Source organism: Megachile rotundata, chromosome 6 (genome assembly GCF_050947335.1).
Source record: "Megachile rotundata isolate GNS110a chromosome 6, iyMegRotu1, whole genome shotgun sequence".
In the NCBI taxonomy this organism is placed as follows: Eukaryota; Metazoa; Arthropoda; class Insecta; order Hymenoptera; family Megachilidae; genus Megachile; species Megachile rotundata.
In genome coordinates, this window is record NC_134988.1 from 15,833,995 (window position 1) to 15,857,869 (window position 23,875).

The 23,875-nt window shown below is 38.2% G+C and overlaps 5 protein-coding genes across 6 annotated transcripts; all 5 read left to right on the forward strand.

Annotated features, from left to right (window-relative positions):
* The first annotated feature begins 187 nt into the window (after window positions 1-187).
* LOC100882445 (odorant receptor Or1) lies at window positions 188-2,806 on the forward strand. Of its 2 annotated transcripts, none has more exons than XM_076533152.1 (5): window positions 188-581; window positions 874-1,243; window positions 1,651-1,989; window positions 2,241-2,442; window positions 2,563-2,806. In XM_076533152.1, the coding sequence occupies exons 1-5, from the start codon at window positions 563-565 to the stop codon at window positions 2,803-2,805; spliced, it is 1,173 nt and encodes a 390-aa protein (XP_076389267.1). In that variant the 5' UTR covers window positions 188-562; the 3' UTR covers window position 2,806. The 2 variants fall into 2 exon arrangements, with proteins under 2 accessions (XP_076389267.1, XP_076389266.1); XM_076533151.1 differs by having other exon boundaries at window positions 2,558-2,707.
* Window positions 2,807-3,428: 622 nt separating this feature from the next.
* Window positions 3,429-9,333, forward strand: LOC100882337 (uncharacterized). Its single transcript, XM_003704330.2, has 10 exons — window positions 3,429-3,791; window positions 4,665-5,000; window positions 5,451-5,655; window positions 5,720-5,875; window positions 5,933-5,972; window positions 7,037-7,448; window positions 8,101-8,433; window positions 8,490-8,694; window positions 8,776-8,931; window positions 9,106-9,333. Exons 1-10 carry the CDS (start codon window positions 3,430-3,432, stop codon window positions 9,157-9,159), a joined length of 2,259 nt encoding a protein of 752 aa, XP_003704378.2. The 5' UTR covers window position 3,429; the 3' UTR covers window positions 9,160-9,333.
* Window positions 9,334-9,502: 169 nt separating this feature from the next.
* Window positions 9,503-15,064, forward strand: LOC100882119 (Odorant receptor 45a). The gene is made up of 10 exons (XM_076532877.1): window positions 9,503-10,141; window positions 11,294-11,632; window positions 11,870-12,071; window positions 12,132-12,287; window positions 12,495-12,596; window positions 13,186-13,559; window positions 13,648-13,986; window positions 14,247-14,448; window positions 14,516-14,671; window positions 14,928-15,064. Exons 1-10 carry the CDS (start codon window positions 9,783-9,785, stop codon window positions 14,976-14,978), a joined length of 2,280 nt encoding a protein of 759 aa, XP_076388992.1. The 5' UTR covers window positions 9,503-9,782; the 3' UTR covers window positions 14,979-15,064.
* A 930-nt stretch (window positions 15,065-15,994) lies between these two features.
* Window positions 15,995-23,314, forward strand: LOC100882009 (uncharacterized). Its single transcript, XM_076532878.1, has 11 exons — window positions 15,995-16,389; window positions 16,734-17,069; window positions 17,149-17,353; window positions 17,432-17,587; window positions 17,871-17,923; window positions 19,481-19,852; window positions 19,930-20,268; window positions 20,480-20,681; window positions 20,748-20,903; window positions 21,120-22,109; window positions 22,312-23,314. Exons 1-10 carry the CDS (start codon window positions 16,031-16,033, stop codon window positions 21,168-21,170), a joined length of 2,229 nt encoding a protein of 742 aa, XP_076388993.1. The 5' UTR covers window positions 15,995-16,030; the 3' UTR covers window positions 21,171-22,109; window positions 22,312-23,314.
* LOC143264674 (uncharacterized) lies at window positions 23,171-23,850 on the forward strand. Its single transcript, XM_076532879.1, has 2 exons — window positions 23,171-23,412; window positions 23,454-23,850. The coding sequence occupies exons 1-2, from the start codon at window positions 23,171-23,173 to the stop codon at window positions 23,848-23,850; spliced, it is 639 nt and encodes a 212-aa protein (XP_076388994.1).
* The last annotated feature ends 25 nt before the right edge of the window (window positions 23,851-23,875 follow it).

Consider the following 23,875-nt stretch of genomic DNA (forward strand, 5'->3'; position numbering starts at 1 on the left):
ATTACGCTTTATTGTAAATACATTTTATTTTGCTAAAAAAATAAAATACCTTATTTGTATCCTCCTCCAAAAAATTCAGAAGTGTTATCCTCAATGTAGAGAGTCGAACATACTTTCTACGTCCTGTCTCATTACCAAACGAAAGTAAACTGTTTCCATCTCTTCCACGTGGGTCTCTACAGCCTTTGTGCGCTGTAAATAAATAAAAATCGTTTCTAGAAATGTCCCGTAGCGACGCGATAAATTATAAAAGCCCCCGAGGGGATTCAATACAAGCGGTTACAAAGATAAAGAGATTCATGAAAAGATAATCAAGCAATTAGCCGAGAAATAAACTGGAAATTACGAGAATGGTACGCCGTTACTTACTTTCTATGAAATACCACTTTCTAAAGCAACGGACATCATTAATTTTTTACACATTTTTGTGCACGAATGAAACGTGGCGAATGAAAAATAGTTCAGTGCAACTTGTGAGGAGACACGCGAGAACAGGGTAGTAATGCAAGAATGAAATGTGTCGAGTGTTCTTAAATTCTTTCGAAATCGAGTTCTTTTAAAAATGACAATGATAAGATCAGGTAAACGTGTTTTATATTGAAATGTTCTCATTGGCGTAATTTGAAATCCTCGTATTTTTTAAGGTTTCCAAACTCTGTTATTTAAAATTCTTTTTAATTTTCATGTTGATCAATCTTTGAATTTTTTATTATCTAAATTCTTCAATACCCAATTTTTCAAATTCTTAATTTCCACAAAGTTCCTCAGCATCTAAATCCTACTTAAACCAATGATCCATGCAACAAATATGAGTGAAAAGTTTTCTCAAAAATCTGCAAGTTATCTCTTTTTAAATCTGTTTCCTAAAAACAGAGCAGGAAGTGCACATTCTACAACCAGCCTTCAACATATTAACAATTTGCGGCTGCTGGAAACCGCGTAACTGTCACAACAGACCACGAAAGGTCGCGTACGTGTTCTACACGAGTTTCGTGTGCCTCGCGCTGTACAGCTTTTGCATATCGCAATTCTTGAACTTGATAATTAACGTGAGGACAGCGGACGACCTTAGTGAGAGTCTATACATGTTCATCGCATCCGTCCTTGCGTGTTGCAAGATCGTCACGCTTTTGATCAATCGTAACGCTATCAAGGTTCTCGTGAAGAGACTTCAGGAAGAACCTAGTAAACCTAGGAACTGTGAGGAGAAGTCGATTCAGGACAAATTCGATAAGAATATTGGGTAACTGCAACTTTTTTTAATTTGGTTTTCTAATTTGACTCTTGTGGTTTTGTTTATTGGGGGAAAATTTCAGGAGTTATTTTTTCGAAGGGTGTAGATTAATTTTTTAGTTATACCAGTGTAGTTGTAGTTATACAATGTCATAGTTTATTGAACATTTATTATCTTCGATTAGGAACATTTTTTTTATTCAGACTTTGGGTAGATTTTTCACGCTGATACTCCTCGAAATTCACCCCCATAAATACCAAAGATAAACCAATCAGTGGTTCATCTTTGAATACAAAGTCCGTGGCTCATCTTTGAATACAAAGTCAGTGGCTCATCTTTGAATACAAAGTCGGTGGTTCATCTTTGAATACAAAGGTGTTACACAAAAAGAATGAGAATATAATTAACATTTGCAGGTCCATAACAATTTACTACACGATCCTAGTGGAAATCACAGTCGTCTGCATGATCTTATCCTCTCTGTACTCTGACTTCAAGGACCGAAAACTATTATACAGAGCTTGGTTACCGTTTAACTATTCCATATCCAAGCTCTATTACATGGCGTATGTTCATCAGATTACTTCTCTGGTTGGAACATCGCTTCTCAACGTGGCTTGTGACGTGATCTTCTGCGGTCTTGTCGTATATGGGTGTAGTCAACACGAGATTTTGAAATGCAGGTTGAAAGGACTCACCAAGGAATCAAATGTGAACATTGGAAAAATTGTGCATTTTCATGATCACTTGTATGGGTTAGTTTTATGTCTTTAAATTGAGAAACTGTAAGTGTCCCTCAGAGATAAAATATTTATTATTTAAATCTTGTTCAGTTTGTCAATTTGGCTAAGGAAGATTAACTGATTTAATTAAACCAAGTAACTGTATTTTTATAACACTTGCCAGTTTGCTTGGAAGATGTCTTCGATCCTTTGATCATTCATGTTTATGTCTTTGATCAATATAATTATTACAGTGAACATTATAAATTTATTTCGAAACGTAGGTACACTTCCATGGTGCAAGAAAAGTTTCAAATAATAATGGGTATTCAATTAGCATCCAGTACTCTGGTAGTCTGTTTCATTTTGTATAAACTAACAAACACACCTATGAACTCGACGTATCTGCAATTTGTTCTTTACATGGCTTGCATGATGTCGCAGATCTACTTTTACTGTTGGTACGGAAACGAGCTCAAACTGAAGGTATTTGTTGACTTAAATGTTGATCCATGTTATTGCACTATGATAATATGAATATTGAACATAAAAGCAGTGATTATTAAATTGCAAGTCACTCTTTCCTATCTTGGTTCACAAGTACAGAGCGTCGAGGTAGTAGACACCATTTCTGAAATGGACTGGATGTCGCTCGACAACAAGAGCCAGAAAGACCTGATACATATAATGAGGAGAGCACTGAATCCAATTGAATTGTCCTGTGCATATATTTATACGATGGATCTGGGCACCTTCATGAGCGTTAGTAAAAAAAACTATTATATATTTGCAAATATATTGTATATACAAATTTTTACAGATACTGAAAATGTCCTACTCGGTGTATAATTTACTTCAAAGGACGTAATTCGAAATTCGTTTTCAAAGTATGAGTTGCAATAGCGTTCTTAGACTTTCAAATAAAAAATGTGTACAATGAAGGATTACTCAGACTTTCAGTCACACTTTGCACACTTTGAGAAATTGCGACACTCGCACGATATTTCCTCTTCGAGTTGTCTCTTTCGACTAGCTCGTTCAAAGAAAATCCCCTTCTAGGCTGTTTAATTATTCAGGTCCCAAAGAATCTATCGTTTCCGTAAGTGGATCGCAACATTATTTTCAGCGTAAACAGTCGCATGAAATAATGGGTAGTACAATGTGTTCTGTCATCACGTTCTGTATGAAATTACCATGATCCCAAATAGAAGGGGATACTCTGAGAATTAAAATTCCCTCTGACGGTCACTTATTTCAGAGTACAAATAATATATGTAGACATTCTACAGTTGTTTCCTTCCACGGTATCGAGACTGTCGACTATACAGATCCTTGCGAGGTAGTCGAAGAGTTCACAAGTAAAGACAATAAACTACACAACACAATCGTGGAATTTATTGTGAAGGAACAAAATCGTGGAATTTAGTTGTTGGAATCACACTTTTGTGTTCATCGGAAGTCAAATAGAAAAGAATGCAATTAATGCGATGGACGTTTCGAGTTCTGACGATGTGCGGCTGTTGGCGACCTCGATCTTGGGCATCGACGTACAAGAAACTCCTGTACACCGTTTACACAGTCTTCGTGTTCACACTATTGAACACTGTCATGGTCCTTCAAATCATGGACTTGGTGTTGAACGTGGAAAATCAAGATGAACTGAGCGAAGGTTTCTATATGATGCTGACGATGTTCGTTGCTTGTCATAAGATGTATAGTATACTGGCGAGCAAGAAGAATATTGTTGCACTCACTCGTATTTTGGAAAATGAACCTTTTCTACCGGAAAATGAGGAAGAAGTGGATATTCGGAAGAAATTTGATGATATTGCTCAGTAAGTTTGATAGCTGCTCAGTGATTAGATACAAATCTCCAGATTCCTAGATCAGCAGAATCTCACATTTCAGATCCATGGGTTTTATATTTCTGCACTTCCAAAATTCTGTATTTCGAGGTCCCTAAAATCTCAAATTTCTACACCTCTAAATTCTCATATCCCCAAGGCACCATAAGCCCAAATTCCATTATTCCCAAGTCTCTACACTTTCAAATTCTCATGTCCCCAAATTCCTATACCCTCCAATTTCTACACCCTCGAATTCCCATATCCTCAAGGTTTCTACGCCCCCAAATTTCTACGCCTCCAAATTCTCACGTCTTCAAATCCCTATGCTCCCAAATTTCTACATCCCCCAATTCCCACATCTCCAAATCCCTACACCCTTGAATTTCTACACCCCCCAATTCCCATATCATCAAGGTTTCTACGCCCCCAAATTTCTACGCCTCCAAATTCTCACGTCTCCAAATCCCTATGCTCCCAAATTTCTACATCCCCCAATTCCCACATCCCCAAATCCCTATGCTCCCAAATTTCTACATCCCCCAATTCCCACATCCCCAAGTCCCTACACCCTTGAATTTCTGCACCCCCCAATTCCCACATCCCCAGGTCTCTACACCCTCGAATTACTACACCTCCAAATTCCCATACCCCCAAATATCTACACCCCCAAATTCCCACATCCCCAAATCTCTATACCCCAAAATTTCTACACCCCCGAATTCCTATACTGTAAAACCTCCAAACACCGAAATTCCCATTACCCCAAATCTCCATATTCCTAAATCTACATATCCTCTAATCTGTCCCCCAAGATTAGATCCTGGACCCCTAATTCCTAATTAAGTACTCCTATCGTTACAGAAAGCAAGCATACGTATACACAACCGCGATCGAAGTGGCAGTGCTATTTCAATCATGTGTCGGAGCGTTAAACATGGGAGGGCAAAAATTACCCTTCAGAATGTGGTTGCCTCAGAAGTATCTCTCACTGACTGTGCTGGTTATTGCGAACATTCAACAAGCTATGTCGTTGATCACGGGTGCGTTGGTGCACATTGGCTGCGACAATTTAATCTGGGGCCTGTTGCTTCACACTTGCAGTCAAATCGAGATTCTTGAGTATCGTTTGAGGGCGATTAAACCGGGAGAGAGTCAGTCTGCGAAATCGTCCGCGCGGTATCATGATCTCGTGTATCGGTTGGTTTTCAAATTTGTTATAGGTATTTGAATAATTGAGTACTCGTTTATGTAAAATAAAAAGCCTTTATGATTTAGTATCGTAACTGACTATAATTTAACCCTTTGCGCTTGAGAGGCGCCTCTCAGGCACCATTCGATTTAATACAATAATTTGAAACAAGCATTATTTAATTAATTCAGACAATAGTGGAAATTATTAGTAGAGAAATAATAACCTCAAAAGAACTCATTTAATATTTGAATTAATGTTTTAAAGTTGCTGCTTGTGAACAATAAAATTATCTTCGAGTGCAAAGGGTTAATTTATAAATAAGCAGATTTAATTTAATTTAATTTGTAAATAAGTAAATAAGCAGAGATCTTTTTATGTGACTTGTCAAGAACGTTCAATTTTTATTCCAATTAAAATTTCATCAAAATCAGAATGTGTCCTCTAAAAAATTGCAGATTCGCCAAAATGATAAACGAAGAGTTCAAAATGGTAATTGTCGTGCAGTTCACCGTGACTACAATGATCGTGTGCTTCAATCTGTACTTATTATTAACAACCGAAAATATGAACACGAAGTTTCTGATAGTGGTTTTGTACACGTGCAGCATGCTGACACAGATATTCATTTATTGTTGGTACGGGACTAAAGTTAAAATGAAGGTTCGTTCACGAGTACGAATTGCAACTTAATTTCTTACGTTGACAACCCTTGTTTTGCGAACAGAGTCTCGAAGTGTCGGACATGGTATTTAGAACTGACTGGATGTTCTTCAGTAAGGATGTGAAGAAAATTCTGTACGTGATCATGAGACGTGCCAATGTATCTATTGAATTTAGGAGTGCGCACGTTGTTTCTATGAATCTCGAAGCTTTTGTGAACGTGAGTACATTATGATATATTTTCTGTTCTTGTTAGAAATAATTAAATTTGATGCAGTTACTCAAAACCTCTTACTCGGCGTACAACGTGCTGAATGGTAAAACTTAACATGAATTGAAGCAAAAATGATTGTCAACTATCGCCAAATAAGATGGGCTAACAGGAAAATCACGCATAATGCACTGAACGTATAAGCAACGAATTTATCGTATTTACTCCATTAAAAATTTTTCTTAACATTTCTTCCTTCTCTCTTTATTCAACGTGTCAAATATACTGAAAGATACTTTACCTTCCTCTGTGTTAATTTTCTCCCATGTGTCATAAATATTTCTCCCACATATTTCATAAATAATATCAAATTGTTAAGTCGATAAAAAGAATCTTACTGTTGTCTTCATAAAAATTGTCACAGACTGCTGATACAATGTTTACTGTTCAAACATCCTCTTTCGATTGACTCGTCGGAAGAACGTGCTCCGTTTTCTACCTGTTTCATTATTTACGCGTGGATGGAGTAGGACAAGTAATCTTCAACTTGAATTTGAATTTTGTCTAACTTTAACTGGTAAAGTTAACTTGGTAAATTAATGTAATCGCCCAATATATTTTTATTTTCACTATGGTCGAAGATTTCTTTACGAGTATCTGTCCGAGTGACTCAGAAATTGTGGCACAACGCACGACATTTCCTGACTAAGCAATGCCTTACGACTGAATCGCTAAAAGAGCATACACTCCCTACCTCTTTTATTATTCACCGTTCATGCTTCATCGAATTGTATACGCAAAACCCCTGATGAATAGATACTTCTCAGGGATAATATTATACACAGACACAGTAACAAATAACAGGAACTAACTTTGCAAAAAAACACATAAATATTTTCGTGCTCTCAGAGAATATGAACGTAGAATATTTTCGATGAGGGGAAATCTGTGAAGTATTCCTTTAGGATAAATGCAAGGTTCAAATAAAATAGATACTCTATGGTCGTACATAGTGCACCTTTTCATTATTCAGAAATTGTAGCATTGTCGAAAGGAGAGCAAGAGGTAGAGAAAGAATTCTGCTTCCAAAGATAATCCAAGTGAACGACGATGGTCGACAGAAATGCATTCGAACTATCGTAGCTGGAAGAAATCACGTTGAGAACAGATGAGAAAATATAAAACGAAGGACTGACTTTTGTATTGAAAATCGAATCGGTATGCAAGTGTTACAGTGGATATTTCAGCTTCTGATACTGTGCGGTTGTTGGCGGCCACCCTCTTGGACGACGCCCTTCAAAAAGTACCTGTACACCGCCTACAGCATGTTTCTGTGTATAATAGTGTCAGCCATAACGTTCCTTCAACTTATGGACTTGGTATTGATAGTGGAAAATCAAGCCGAATTCACCGATAATATTTATATATCGCTGTCGATGATAATTGCTTGTTACAAAATGTACAGCATATTACTGAGTCAAAAGAACATTGGTGTTCTGACTAATATTTTGGAGGACGAGCCTTTTCAACCGAAGAACGAGGAGGAGATCGAGATTCGGCGGAAATTCGATAACAAAGCCAAGTAAGTTTTTTAGTTTCTAAGTAATGCGTTTGAGATCTGTGTATGGAGGACACACATGATTACAGTTTTCTTGTTTTGCCACTACTGCAATATTTTTAATTACTTATATTCTTCTATCGTTATAATGGGAGGGATTTGCATAGAAAGTTTTGTATGAAGAGTATTGTAGGGAGTAGAATGGGATTTCTTTAGAATGTGAGATATGGAGATACAACGCGAGAGTATTCTACGCATAGCAATCTATCATGTTATATTACGCGTGGCAAGTGGGGATTTATTCAAAGTGATCTATCATGTAATAGCAATCTGTAGTGACTAACATGTTAATTCAACGCGTGGTGATATAACGCTTTGGAACACAACGCGTGGTAATCCAATTCGTGCTGATCCGGTACGCCTGGTAATTCTACGCGTAGTAATCCAATCGTGATGCAACGCGTTAGAATGCAATAATTCTCTGCGTGGTAATTCAACGCTTGGATCTGTGTCAAATGATCGCTGTCCACATATCAACCTTAACACGTTACAAAGCAATATATTGAAGCTCAAATTAATTTCAGTCAAAAATCGTAGTCACATGCAACTTTTTATAACCATTCCCAAGAACCTTCCACAGCCCCATACAAAAATTAACTCCATATCACCATTGCAGGCAACAGGCAGTTTTATACACGCTCCTAGTCGAATCGTCAGTGACGCTCTACGTCTGCGTCGACATCTTGAAATTCGACGACAAGAAATTACTCTACAGAATATGGCTACCCAGCGAGCTTCTGCCTTCGGTACACATCTTCATTTACCTCCAGCAATCCTTATCTCTGATCGTTGGATCAATAATACACGTTGCTTGCGACTCTCTGATCTGGGGTCTTCTGATTCACTCGTGTTGTCAGCTGGAAATACTGGAGGCCCGATTGAAGGCAATTAAACGAGACGATGATCAGTCTGCGAAATCTTCCGCTCGTTACCATAATCGTGTCTATCGGTTAGTTCTTGTTATTCCGATCACTGTGACGACTCGTTGAATGAATATAATTGCAGATACGCTAAGATGATAAACCAAGAATTTAAGATGATTATTTTCGTTCAGTTCACTGCTAGCACACTGGTGGTGTGCTTTTCTCTTTATATAATAGCCACGGCGAAAGATATGAATGATAGGCTACTGGTGATCGCGGTGTACGAGTCTTGTATGCTGGGACAGATATTCTTTTACTGTTGGTACGGTAACGAAGTGAAATTAAAGGTTGGTTGGGTTGATGGTTTACGCATTTAGGTGGGTATTATTGAGTACAAGTGTCGAACTTTAGTTGATTTCTTTTTTTAGAGTGTTCAACTTTCTGACGTGATATTCGGAACTGACTGGATGCAATTTAGTAGGGACACCAAAAAAATTCTTTCGGTGATTATGCGACGTGCCACGATGTCCATTGAGTTCACCAGCGTTTATATAGTGACTATGAACCTCGAGTCATTCGTAAGCGTGAGTATACACTAAGTACACAACTGTAAATCTGTTAGATAACAATTTTTACTTATACCTTTTGGCAAGAAGATGTATTCGTTTCTTATTTGCACATGTTCAGTTTTCTGAATTTACCTTTAACTTGCCACTTTCCGAAATTAATATTTCGTTAATTAAAGATGTTTGTCGCAGTTGCTGAAAACTTCTTACTCTGCCTACAACATGCTTCAAAGTAGCCACGGATAGAACGGGCACGAATCGCTCGATCGTAGAAGAAAGAAATTCACTCCCCGAAAAATTTGTCCCGATATGTAAATATACGACTTTAGAAATAGTAGTAGAAGTAGAACGTGTAGCATCGAACGAACGCAGAGAACATGTAGTAGAAATAAATTCGATAGAAAAACTAACGCACCCCACACAATTTTCTGCGTTTCCCTTCTTCGTCAATATTTCAAGTCGAAATTAATTGGAACCGTCTCTCATGTCGCTAGCATTTTCCTTTAAATATTAAGGGTTCTTTGAGACACTGTTTCAGTTTTGTAACCCTTCTGAGCGATTATGTTATTGCAATCAAATTACCGCTAATATTCTGCAACAGGAGGTACACAGTTACCTGGAGTTTGATATTATTATCATTGCACGGGTAATTGCATTGTACATGTAAAGGGTCAATTACGCGACAATCGACTTATTAGGGAGAACGCGGCTAATGTTGATGATTTTCCGCCGTCAGTGACATGCACACCGCGGTAGAATAACGTTCGACTTTTTGTATCATAGTAGCCCATTTGCAAATTGTTCGACATGCATCTATTTCAATAACTCAACTTTTTATCTCAAAACTTGTACCCTGCGGATTTCTAATAATGCAAACATTAAAATGGAGCTATAAAATACTTGATATTCTTGGATTCAGTCTGACATCTCATTGGACGTCGTTATGGAGGAGAGCCCTTTACAATTCCTACGGGATGATATTGGTAATATCTTTGCACTTCATGTCAGCTACTCAAATGTTAGACCTTTTCAACGTCACCAACCAAGAGGATTTTGTCGATAACTTGTATGTAACGCTGGTTTTCCTTTGCGATTGTTGTAAAACGATCATGCTACTACGTCGACGGGGAAATATCGCGAAACTCATTGATGAACTTAAGGAGGAACCGTTCGCGACGCTGAACGCTGAGGAGACGGAAATACAGAGGAAATTCATGCAGCAGATCGAGTATGTTGACTTATATTTTATAAATATCGTTTCAAATTATTTTGGTTTATATTGCCTTGAATATTACTTGTCGTCGAGAGTCATACACGTAGATATTGTGTAATATGTTACTCACACTGCGGCATGATGTTACAATTAATCTGTAATATTCATTTTGGTATTATAACGTGGAACAACGTATGAAAATAGAATGAGAGACAGAGGTAATGCGTGACAATGTAACTCGTGATAAGGCAACGTTTAGTAATGCAACGTGTGGTAATGCAACGTGTAGTAATGCAGCGCGTGGTAATGCAACGTGTAGTAATACAGCGCGTGGTAATGCAACGTGTAGTAATGCAACGCGTGGTAATGCAACGCGTGGTAATGCAACGCGTGGTAATGCAACGCGTGGTAATGCAACGCGTGGTAATGCAGCGCGTGGTAATGCAACGCGTGGTAATGCAACGTGTAGTAATGCAGCGCGTGGTAATACAGCGCGTGGTAATGCAACGCGTGGTAATGCAACGTGTAGTAATGCAGCGCGTGGTAATGCAGCGCGTGGTAATGCAGCGCGTGGTAATGCAACGCGTCGTAATACAACGCGTGGTAATGCAACGCGTGGTAATGCAACGCGTCGTAATACAACGCGTGGTAATGCAACGCGTGGTAATGCAACGCGTGGTAATGCAACGCGTGGTAATGCAGCGCGTGGTAATGCAACGCGTGGTAATGCAACGCGTGGTAATGCAGCGCGTGGTAATACAGCGCGTGGTAATGCAACGCGTGGTAATGCAACGCGTGGTAATGCAACGCGTGGTAATGCAACGCGTGGTAATGCAACGCGTGGTAATGCAACGCGTGGTAATGCAACGCGTGGTAATGCAACGTGTAGTATCACAGCGCGTGGTAATGCAATGTATGGCAATATAACGCGTGATAATGCTATGCGTGACAATTAGCACTTGGTAATTGAACCTATAGTAATTAAATGCGTGCCTAATTCACGCATGGTAACCTAACACATAATGCAACACGTGAATTTGCAATTTCCATGCACATTTGCATCGTTAACCTTAACATAATTTATATTATCCCATAAAAGAGCACATCAAGTCACAAAAATATCCAAAGCTAAATATAAAAATTGTGACGAAGAAAGCATATTTTCAGACGGAACACAATAACCTACGCTCTCATAATCGATGTCTACGTGGTCGCAACGATTATTATCTCGTTCTTCACCGATTACCGACATGGAGGGTTGAAGTTTCGTGCTTGGCTACCATACGATTATTCGTCCCCGCTTTTGTTCACCGTGACCTACGTTCATCAAATGGTGGTTATGATATTCGCTACGAACTTCATTGTTGCGTGCGATTCTCTGTTTAGTGGCCTGTTGGTTAACATTTATTGCCAGTTCGAGTTGCTGGAGTACCGTCTGAAAAATGTCGAAAAGTATTCGTATTATTCGCTGAAACTGTGCGCTCGACATCATCGGCGTATATACGAGTTGGTTATACATTTATTTTCTTGTACGGTAAAGTCTCGACATAAAGTAAAGTCTCCCGGGTGAATTTGTTAGCTCTGAGTTAACTTTGCAAAATAACTTTGAGGATAAAACGCAGAAAGCGATATTCTTTCATAAACTCTTAGTACGTCCCCATAGCCCGCAGCGCAGGAAAATATCGAGATTTTACCGTGGAAACGAAGCGTACAGTAATAATATCTTTCTCGAAAATCTTGCAGGTTCGCCACGGCGGTAAACGAAGTGTTTACAGCCATCATTTCCATACAGTTCATAGTGAACACTTTTGCGCTCTGCTTCAATCATTATAGATTGTCGCAACTAGAATTCGGCGCCAAGTTCGGCGAAGCGGCAGCATTCATGTTCTGTGTGCTCGCACAAATATTTTATTACTGTTGGTACGGCAATGAAGTGAAATTAAAGGTTCGTTATCATCGTTAGATAATGATGAATTTCGCAGAGTAAATTTTGTACGTTTCGTAGAGTCTCACAATCGTAGACGTGGCACTGGATAGCACCTTAATGTCGTTGGATAACAGTACGAAAAAGATGTTTCTGACTATCACGATGAGAGCAATGGAGCCCATTCAATTCACCAGCATCCACATAGTTTCTATGAACCTTGAATCTTTCATAACGGTCAGTAGAAAATTTCTTTCTTTATGATACACTAGTTCAGAAATTAACACCACAATATTCGAAATAAAAATGAACGTACGTTCATCAGAAAAATTCAGGCGTTCTTACAAATACACAAATCTCTTATAAATTAAACGTACAATATTTCCTTTTTGTTTTCGATAAGAAAAGACTTTGCAGTAACTTAACTCTATCTATCGTAGTTAGTTAAAACATCCTACTCGGCATACACCATGCTTCAACAGATGCACTAACGAAAGGTGGCACTACGACTGCATAAAACGGAAAAACGAAGCTTCGGAGGAACTTGCATAATGTATGGCACAATACGCTGAAAATATTGTAATAAACCTTTCAGAGGAAATTAAGTTCTATCAGGGAAGAAAAATGCTTCATTTTCTATTGTCCCATCGCACTTCTGATAAATGAAACCATCATAACGACTCGAAATACACGGAACGATGTACTTCTATCCGCTGCAAATAATTACGGTATTATTTCCTGTTTGGTTGTTGTCTTTTTAATTGGATTCCATCGATTGCCGTATGTTCGAAACTTCGAAGATATACTGCGAGAAAACGCTGTAAGGGTAGAAACGTCAATTAACTATTAATGTCTGCCAATTTACCTACTTCATTAGTACTGTTTTCGATAAGTTATGTCCCTTCGGCCTGAGGGTGAAAAACTAGGGGGAAGCATCGCGATGGTCGATCAATTCAGTCGTTATTGGAACTCGGACGTTAACGTTTCTCTACAAATCTCGTTACGCGAATAATCTTGCATCCACTTTTACCATTGGCAAACTCATGTTCGAGAAGCTGTCGTGAAATAACGCGATCAAAATTCCCTTGCTTAAATTGGTATCAGTAAATTAAGTTAGGAAAGACGACGAGTTTGAAACTTTGCAATGAAAGCACTGCGATCCTCGCACAATTTACTAGTACTCTGTGGAATTTATTTGCCATCGTCATCCGACTCGTCTCCCTTGAAAAAGCTTTTCTACAAGCTCTACGCAATAGTTCCGGTGATAATGATGTACAGCTTGTTCATCGCCCAAATGCTAGACATGGCGTTCCTCGTGACAAACCTGGACGAATTCTCGGATAATTTCGCTACGACGTCGCTGATACTGGTCGACTGCATAAAACACGGGGTTCTGTCGATGCGACGCGACAGTCTCATAGAGTTAACCGACATGTTGAGCAAGAATCTGTTTGCATCCGTCACGAAGCGGGAGATCAAAATTCGAGAGCGTTACGACAAACTGGTCGAGTAAGTTCTCTCAAGTTCTCTTAAAAACTTATGTCAAAGGAGTTACTTGTAATTTAGGCACCATAGAGAATACTATAAATTTTTGCAGATTGAACACGAACTTATACGCGATATTCTTTTTCGGGTGCGGAGTTATTGTTTTCATTACAACGACTATCATTGATTTCAAGAAGCGGAGGCTGGTTGTTCCAGTCTGGTTACCATACAACTACTCGTCCGCGACTCTGTATCTTCTTACCAGTGCTTATGAATGTGTAGCAGGGGAATATGCTATTATGACGTCCGCCGCCTGCGACTGCCTGTACATCGGTCTGCTGCTTCACATTTGCGGACAAATCAAAGTACTTGAACATCGGTTTAAGACGCTGACGGAGGAAGGATATTATTCGTTGAACCAGTGCGCCGCTCATCATTACAACATATACCAGTTTGTTTCCAATGTACTTTAGTGTGAGACGTACATGCCTAGCACTTTATCATAAAATTCTAAATCACCTGAATTTCTTTTATGACACAAAAGAATGAACATGAATTAACATTTCCTTAAATGAAAAAGAAGTTGAAAGTTTGCTTAAGTAAAGTTTTGAACTAATAGAAATGCGGTAAAGATGGTAGACAGTAGTACAATAAAGTCGTAAAGTAAAAGAATAAATAGTGAAACGAAATGCAGTCACCGAATCGTTTCAGGTTCGCAAAAACAGTGAACGAGAAATTTACAGAAGTGATGTTCTTTCAATTTGCTGCGAGTACGTCGATAACGTGTTTGAATCTGTATCGAGTATTAAATTGTGAATCAATAGGAATGCTCATAGAAACACTGCTTTACTCGTCTGCCACATTCGCACAAATAGCATACTACTGCTGGTTCAGCAACGAGGTTAAATTAGAAGTCTGTACTAAAATCTAGCCATTGCTTTTGAACACATATCAAATGTCTTATAAATACATTTTTTTAGAGTATTAAATTTGCCGATGAAATATTCTACAGCGACTGGGTGTCATGGGATCAGGAAGCTAAGAAGGTGTTTCTGATAGTTATTACACGTTCGGCACGACCCATCGAATTTTCCTGCATGTCCATATTACCCATTAATCTGGAATCTTTCATGAAAGTCAGTATCATATATGTATTTTTAACAATGTTGAGTTGCTTGGAAAATTCTTGAGTGCATTTGATAATAATACGAAAGTGAAATCTCTGTAGTTATAGTTTAATATTTATTGAAGTTTAGACGCCTTTTTAGTTATATAATATAAATTGTTTTTTCTGTCATAATCAACGTCAATAGCATTTGATTTACAATTTCTTCTAGAAATAGTTGTAATGATGAAGTTACGAAGATCTACAGAATTTTCTTTTGTCCACAGCTGCTGAAGACTTCTTACTCGGCGTTCAACATAATGCAACAAGCTCGATAATCATACGTGACAACGATTTTTTGTGTGGTAACTGAAAATGATACTTGTGTAAATGTATGTTTGTACCAATGAATTCTATGAAAAACTTCAGAATCATATTATATAATAAGTAAGATACACCAGAACCGTGTTTGCAAGTTTGTTGGAGTCCCAGACAAGAAAAACCAGCTTCGAGTAATCATGCGTTCCAGACATACAAACTCAAATTCAACAGATTTTAGACAATAGTCACTTTGGTGGATTACAGAAACTCTAGCACAAGTTTAATCGAACAGAACCTGTCGCCAGCCCAAACTCGATTAAAACAATACAGATTCACACGTAGTACATGCAATACATGTTCGCACGATTTTCTGTCAATTAGCAAGTACCCGAATTTCGTCAATTAAAATTGAAATATTTTACTCGACGTATAATGTGTCGAATGTCAAAGAAACGTGTAATAAATATCAAATCCTTAGTGATAAGTCGACAGAAAAAATCTTACTGTTGTCCTGATAAAAATTGTCACAGACTGCTGATACGATGTTTACTGTTCAAACATCCTTTTTCGATTGACTCGTCGGAAGAACGTGCTCCGTTTCCTACCTGTTTCATTATTTACCCTCGAAAGAATTAACCCTTCCCTAAGAACTCTCAAATCCTTTGTAGATACGAATTTTCTTTCTCCGACAATATTACAGACAAGTAGAATAATGAATAGACATCGAAGAAAGCAACAGTGATGTCAAACGTTCTCCGGAATTATGATAATAACATAATATTTCCGTAAAGAAGGAGATTCTATAGGCGACTAATCTTTTCAAGGGGTAGACTTACTTATTGTAGGGGCTGCAAATAATATAGACATTCTATGGTCGTGCGTTATTCTATCCACATTGTCATCAGTCGTTGCTTTCAAAAGAGTACCTTGATTTTCAATCAAATTTTTGCTCGACACATCAAGAAATTCAAACCGAGAATAAAAATGTGTCCCAAAAATGTATGTGCGCATACAAAATTAAGTAATCAGTGTACTTTTTGAGGATAGGTAGAATTAAAATTTGAGTGCGATGCAAGTGTTGCACCGGATATTCCATCTTTTAATAGTGGTCGGTTGCTGGCGACCTTCCTCGTGGACGTCACCTTTCAAGGCACTATACACCTTGTATGCCGCGTTTCTGTTCGTAGTTTTGTATATTGCGACGTTTGTACAATTTCTGGACTTGATACTGAACGTGGAAACGCAGGACGAACTGAGCGATAACATTTATTTGATGCTGACGATGGTAGTCGCGTGTCAGAAAATGTACGGTTTGTTAACTAGCCACAAGAATATCGCTGCGTTGACCGATATACTGGAGGATGAACCTTTTCAGCCGGAAAACGGGAAGGAGGTCGGGATTCGGGAGGAATTTGACAAGAAAGCTCAGTGAGTTTTCCAAAATTAAGTGTTCGGACTTCGCTACGTAAACTACAGCTTGTAATATTACGAAGTTATTTTGCAAAAGTTGAATGCAGTGGAGTCCCGTTATATTGCCACAATTCCATACTACTCACATACCCACACTACTCGTACTACTGATGTTCCAGAAAGAAATTATTTTACTAATTCAATACGTAGCATTGCTTGAAGAATATTTCGTCGTTAAATTTCTGAATGTGGTCATATAACGAGAACGTACTGCGAAACACAACAAGTGACTATTCTATCTATAATCATCTAAAGTGACCATTTTTTTGTGACCATTAAGTGACCATTCTGACTTTTTGCAGTCAACACGCATTCTTTCATCTAGCAGTAACCGAAATGTCGGTACTATTCTACTCGTTCGCTGGTATTCTCAAAGTAGACGAGATAAAACTGCCATTCAGGATGTGGTTACCTTGCGATTATTTACCGTTGCCCCTGCACATCGTTATTTACATGCTACAAGTTGTATCTTTGGTAACTGGATCAATGGTGCACGTCGCGTGTGACACGCTAATCTGGGGTCTGTTGATTCACACTTGCTCGCAGCTCGAAATACTCGGATCTCGTCTGAAAGCTATCAAGCCAGACGATAATCAATCCGCCAGATTGGCGGCTCGTTACCATAATCGTGTGTACAGGTAAATCTTCGTAATTTGTAATAGTAACTATATTTTTTATCTACATTTTGAGTCTATATATTTTGTCGAATGAAAACAGGTTTGCCAAGATGATAAACGAAGAGTTTAAGATGATTATTTTTGTTCAGTTCAGTGTAAGTACGTTGGTGGTGTGCTTCACCCTTTACATGCTGGTAACAACGAAAAATTCGAATGATCAATTTTTTAAAGTGATTATGTACGCGTGTTCTATGTTGGTGCAAATATTCTTTTTCTGTTGGTACGGGAACGAAGTGAAACTGAAGGTTGGTTACGACAACTACGGTCTTTAAGCTGATTTTAAATCAAAGTACTTTAATTATTTGTTATAATGGAATGGTTAGAGCGTCCAAATTTCTGACACGATATTCGGAAGTGATTGGCCGTCACTCAGCAGGGAAACTAAAAGAATTCTTTTGGTGATCATGAGACGAGCCACTAGGTCCATTGAATTTACTAGTGTTCACATAGTGACTGTGAATCTCGACGCTTTTGTTAACGTGAGTACAATTTGGTAGTGAAACACTTTGGTGGAACAGTGAAGAGATCAACATGCAATGATAAAATATAACAGGACACTGTAAATAAAGCCAAATTCTTTTCTCAATATGTCACATTTCAAATTTACAATATTGAAAATCTAAAAATTCCAAAATTTATTTCAGTACTTAGCATTGTAGAAATTTAATAATTTAAAAATTTAGAAAAATAGAAAGAATGATTAACCCGTCACTATCACTGTGTCAGAAAATTTCCACAAACCCTAACAATAATTAATTGCAGTTGCTGAAAACTTCTTACTCGGCGTATAACGTGCTCCAAAGTGGCCAGGGATAGTAGGAGCAACCCTCAACGTAGACAATTTTTTCGATCGACCAAAAAGAATACACGTGCAGTGAAGTACAGTGAAATGTAGAATAGGAAGCAATAAATTGTTCGGAAGAAAAGTATATACTTGCCAGTGTTCATTATACACAATTTCTTCCATCTCTTTCGCACTTCGAGATTTCTTGAAATCTTATCTGGCAATCTCGAAATTCTGCAGACAGGAAGTATACAATTTTTATCAATCTGTGAAGGTAGTATCCTATCGTCGGTGCAACTTTTAGATTTATTTTCAGAGGAACTGTACGAGAAAAAAATTTTCTTCCACTGGAAAAATGTCACCTCACAGCTGAAATGCAACGAATTTGCTTGACAAACTTACACAAAGAAGATTTCGAAGAAGAGTATAAACACGGAGAAGATGAACATTCAAAGTGAATGAAGTAAGACAAGTAATCTCCAACTTGAATTTGAATTTTGTCTAACTTTAATTGGTAAAGTTAACTTGGTAAATTAATGTTATCGCTCAATATATTTTTATTTTCGATTTCCACTACGGTAGAAGATTTCTTTACGAGTATCTGTCCGAGTGACTCAGAAATTGTGACACAATGCCACGCACGACATTTCCTGACTAAGCAATGCCTTACGACTGAATCGCTAAAAGAGCATACACTCCCTACCTCTTTTATTATTCACTAGTTCAGAAATTAACACCACAATATTCGAAATAAAAATGAACGTATGTTCGTCAGAAAAATTCTGGCGTTCTTACAAATACACAAATCTCTTATAAATTAAACGTACAATATTTCCTTTATGTTGTTTATAAGAAAAGACTTTGCAGTAACTTAACTCTATCTATCGTAGTTAGTTAAAACATCCTACTCGGCATACACCATGCTTCAACAGATGCACTAACGAAAGGTGGCACTACGACTGCATAAAACGGAAAAACGAAGCTTGGGAGAAACTTGCATAATGTATGGCACAATACGCTGAAAATATTGTAATAAACCTTTCAGAGAGAATTAAGTTCTATCAGGGAAGAAAAATGCTTCATTTTCTATTGTTCCATTGCACTTCTGATAAATGAAACCATCATTACGACTCGAAATACACGAAACGATGTACTTTTATCCGCTGCAAATAATTACGGTATTATTTCCTGTTTGGTTGTTGTCTTTCTAAATGGTCTCCATCGATTGCCGTATATTCGAGACTTCGAAGTCATAATGTGAGAAAAACGATATAAGGGTAGAAACGTCGATTAACTATTAATTTCTGCCAATTTACCTACTTCATTAGGACTGTTTTAGATAAGTTATGTCCCTTCGACCTGGGGGTGGAAAACTAGGGGGAAGCATCGCGATGGTCGATCAATTCAGTCGTTATTGGAACTCGGACGTTAACGTTTCTCTACAAATCTCGTTACGCGAATAACCTTGCATCCACTTTTACCATTGGCAAACTCATGTTCGAGAAGCTGTCGTGAAATAACGCGATCAAAATTCCCTTGCTTAAATTGGTATCAGTAAATTAAGTTAGGAAAGAAGACGAGTTTGAAACTTTGCAATGAAAGCACTGCGATCCTCGCACATTTTGCTCGTACTCTGTGGAATTTATTTGCCATCGTCGTCTGGCGCGTCTCCTTTGAAAAAGCTTTTCTACAAGGTCTACGCGATAGTTCCGGTGATAATGATGTACAGCTTGTTCGTCGCCCAATCGCTGGACATAGCGTTCCACGTGACAAACCTGGACGAATTCTCGGATAATTTCGCTACGTCGTCGTTGTTACTGGTCGATTGCATAAAGCACGGAGTTCTGTCGATGCGACGCGAGAGTCTCATAGAGTTGACCGACATGTTGAGCAAGAATCTGTTTGCATCCGTTACGGAGCGGGAGATCAAAATTCGAGAGCGTTACGACAAACTGGTCGAGTAAGTTCTCTTAAAAACTTTAAGGATTGCTTGCAATTTAGACGGCATTGAGAATATGGTTCTATAAATTTTTGCAGATTGAACACGAACTTATACGGAGCATGCTTCTTCGGGTGCACAGTTATTGCTTTCCTTACAACGACTATCATTGATTTCAAGAAGAGGAGGCTGGTTGTTTCAGTCTGGTTACCATACAACTACTCGTCCGTGACTCTGTATCTTCTTACCACTAGTTACGAATGGATAGCAGGAGAATATGCTATTATGACGTCCGCTGCCTGCGACTGCCTGTACATCGGTCTACTCCTTCACATTTGCGGACAAATCAAAGTACTTGAACATCGGTTTCAGACGCTGACGGAGGAAGGATATTATTCGTTGAACCAGTGCGCCGCTCATCATTACAACATATACCAGTTTGTTTTCGATGTACTTTAGTATGACACGTAGATGCTTTAAAGCACTTTATCGTATAAACGCTTGCTTAAATGAAAAGGAAGTTAAAAGTTTGCTTAAGTAAATTAATGATCTAATAGCAAAGCGGTAGCATCGTAGAAAGTAGTACAATAAAATGATAAAGTAATGGAATAAATAGTAAAACGAAATGCAGTCACCGAATGGTTTCAGGTTCGCGAAAGCGGTGAACGAGATATTTACAGAAGTGATGTTCTTTCAATTTGCTGCGAGTACGTCGATAATGTGTTTGAATCTGTATCGAGTATTAAATTGTGAATCAGTAGGAAGGCTCATAGAAACACTGCTTTACTCGTCTGGCACATTCGCACAAATAGCATACTACTGTTGGTTCAGCAACGAGGTTAAATTGATGGTCTGTACTAAGATCTAGCCATTGTTTTCCAAACATTGAAATGTCTCAAAAAATACATTTTTTTAGAGTATTGAATTTGCCGATGAAATATTCTACAGCGACTGGGTGTCATGGGGCACCGAAGCTAAGAAGGTTTTTCTGATGGTTATTACACGTTCGGCACAACCCATAGAATTTTCCTGCATATCCATATTACCCATTAATCTGGAATCTTTCATGAACGTCAGTATCGAGTATATGTATTTTTAACAATGTTGAGTTGCTTGGAAAATTTTTGACTGCATTTGATAATAATGCGAAAGTGAAATCTTTGTAGTTGTAGTTCGGTATTTACTGAATTTTGAGCGCTTCTTTAGTTATGTAATATGATTTGTTTTTTATTTGCATTTCTGCCATAATCAAATCACGAATATCTACAGAATTTTCTTTTGTCCACAGCTGCTGAAGACTTCTTACTCGGCGTTCAACATAATGCAACAAGCTCGATAATCATAGGTGACAACGATTTTTTGTGTGGCAACTGCAAATGATACTTGTGCAATTGTATGTTTGTATCAACGTATTGTCGAAAAACGAATATTCTGCGAAAAACTTCACAATCATATTATGTAGTAAGTAAGACACACCAGAACCGTGTTTGCGAGTTTGTGGGCTCCCAGACAAAAAATTTCAGCTTCGAGTAATCATGCGTTCCATACAAACTGATGTTCATCGGATTTTAGACAATAGTCACTTTAGTGGATTACAGAAACTCTAGCACAAGTTTGATCGAATAGAACCTGTCGCCAGCCCAAACTTGATTAAAACAATATAGATTCACACGTAATACATGCAATACATGTTCGCACGATTTTCTGTCAATTAGTAAGTAACCGAATTTTATCTATTAAAGTTTGAAACATTTTATTCGACGTATAATGTGTCAAATGTCAAAGAAACGTGTAATAAATATCAAATCCTTAATGATAAGTCGACAGAAAGAATCTTACTGTTGTCCTGATAAAAACGGGTAGTAATGCAATCGTGCAATAATGCAGCGCGTGGTATTGCAACGCGTGCTAATGCAACGTGTAGTAATGCAACGGGTAGTAATGCAGCGCGTGGTAATACAATGTGTCGGAATATAATGCGTGATAATGCAACGTATAGCAATATAACGCGTGATAATGATATGCGTGACAATTGCCACTTAATAATTCCACCTGTGGTAGTTAAATGCGTGCCTAATTCACGCGTGGTAATTAGGTAAGCGTGGTAATCTACGTTTCGTAGAGTCTCACAATCGTAGACGGGGCACTGGATGGCACCTTAATGTCGTTGGATAACAGTACGAAAAAGATGTTTCTGACTATCACGATGAGAGCAATGGAGCCCATTCAATTCACCAGCATCCACATAGTTTCTATGAACCTTGAATCTTTCATAACGGTCAGTAGAAAATTTCTTTCTTTATGATACACTAGTTCAGAAATTAACACCACAATATTCGAAATAAGAATGACGTTTGTTCATCACAAAAATTCAGGTGTTCTTACAAATACACAAATCTCTTATAAATTAAACGTACAATATTTCCTTTTTGTTTTTGATAAAAAAAGACTTTGCAGTAACTTAACACTATCTATCGTAGTTAGTTAAAACATCCTACTCGGCATACACCATGCTTCAACAGATGCACTAACGAAAGGTGGCACTACGACTGCATAAAACGGAAAAACGAAGCTTCGGAGAAACTTGCATAATGTATGGCACAATACGCTGAAAATATTGTTATAAACCTTTCAGAGGAAATTAAGTTCTATCAGGGGTGAATAATGCTTCTTTCTCTATTGTCCACGTTGTCCATATTGTCCATATTATCCACATTGTCTTTTTCTATTTTCTCGAGTCGTAATGGTGGTTTCATTACGACTCGAGACACACGAAACGATGTACTCTTATCCGCTGCAAATAATTACGGTATTATTTCCTGTTCAGTTATTGTTTTTTTAAGCGGACTCCATCGATCGTATGTTCGGAACATCGAAGTTATAATGTGAGAAAACGTTGCAAGGGTAGAAATTAACTATTAATGTTTGCCAATTTGCCTACTTCCTTAGGACTGTTTTAGATAAGTTATGTCCCTTCGGCCTGGGGGTGAAAAACTAGGGGGAAGCATCGCGATGGTCGATCAATTCAGTCGTTATTGGAACACGGACGTTCACGTTTCTCTACAAATCTCGTTACGCGAATAACTTTGTATCCACTTGTACCATTGGCAAATTCATCTTCGAGAAGCTGTCGTGAAATAACGCGATCAAAATTCCCTTGCTTAAATTGGTATCAGTAAATTAAGTTAGGAAAGAAGACGAGTTTGAAAGTTTGTAATGAAAGCGCTACGATCCTCGCACATTTTGCTCGTACTCTGTGGAATTTATTTGCCATCGTCGTCAGACGCGTCTCCTTTAAAAAAGCTTTTCTACAAGGTCTACGCGATAGTTCCGGTGATAATGATGTACAGCTTGTTCGTCGCCCAATCGCTGGACATAGCGTTCCACGTGACAAACCTGGACGAATTCTCGGATAATTTCGCTACGACGTCGCTGTTACTGGTCGACTGCATAAAACACGGGGTTCTGTCGATGCGACGCGATAGTCTCATAGAGTTAACCGACATGTTGAGCAAGAATCTGTTTGCATCCGTCACGAAGCGGGAGATCAAAATTCGAGAGCGTTACGACAAACTGGTCGAGTAAGTTCTCTTAAGAACTTTAAGGATTGTATGCAATTTAGACGGCATTGGGAATATGGTTCTATAAATTTTTACAGATTGAACACGAACTTATACGCATTATGCTTTTTCGGGGGCGCAGTTATTGCTTTCATTATAACGACTATCATTGATTTCAAGCAGAGGAGGCTGATTGTTTCAGTATGGTTACCATACAACTACTCGTCCGCGACTCTGTATCTTCTTACCACTGCTTACCAATGGGTAGCAGGAGAATATGCTATTATGACGTCTGCTGCCTGCGATTGCCTGTACATCGGTCTGCTGCTTCACATTTGCGGACAAATCAAAGTACTTGAACATCGTTTTCAGACGCTGACGGAGGAAGGATATTATTCGTTGAACCAGTGCGCCGCTCATCATTACAACATATACGAGTTTGTTTTCGATGTATTTTAGTGTGACACGTAGATGCTTTAAAGCA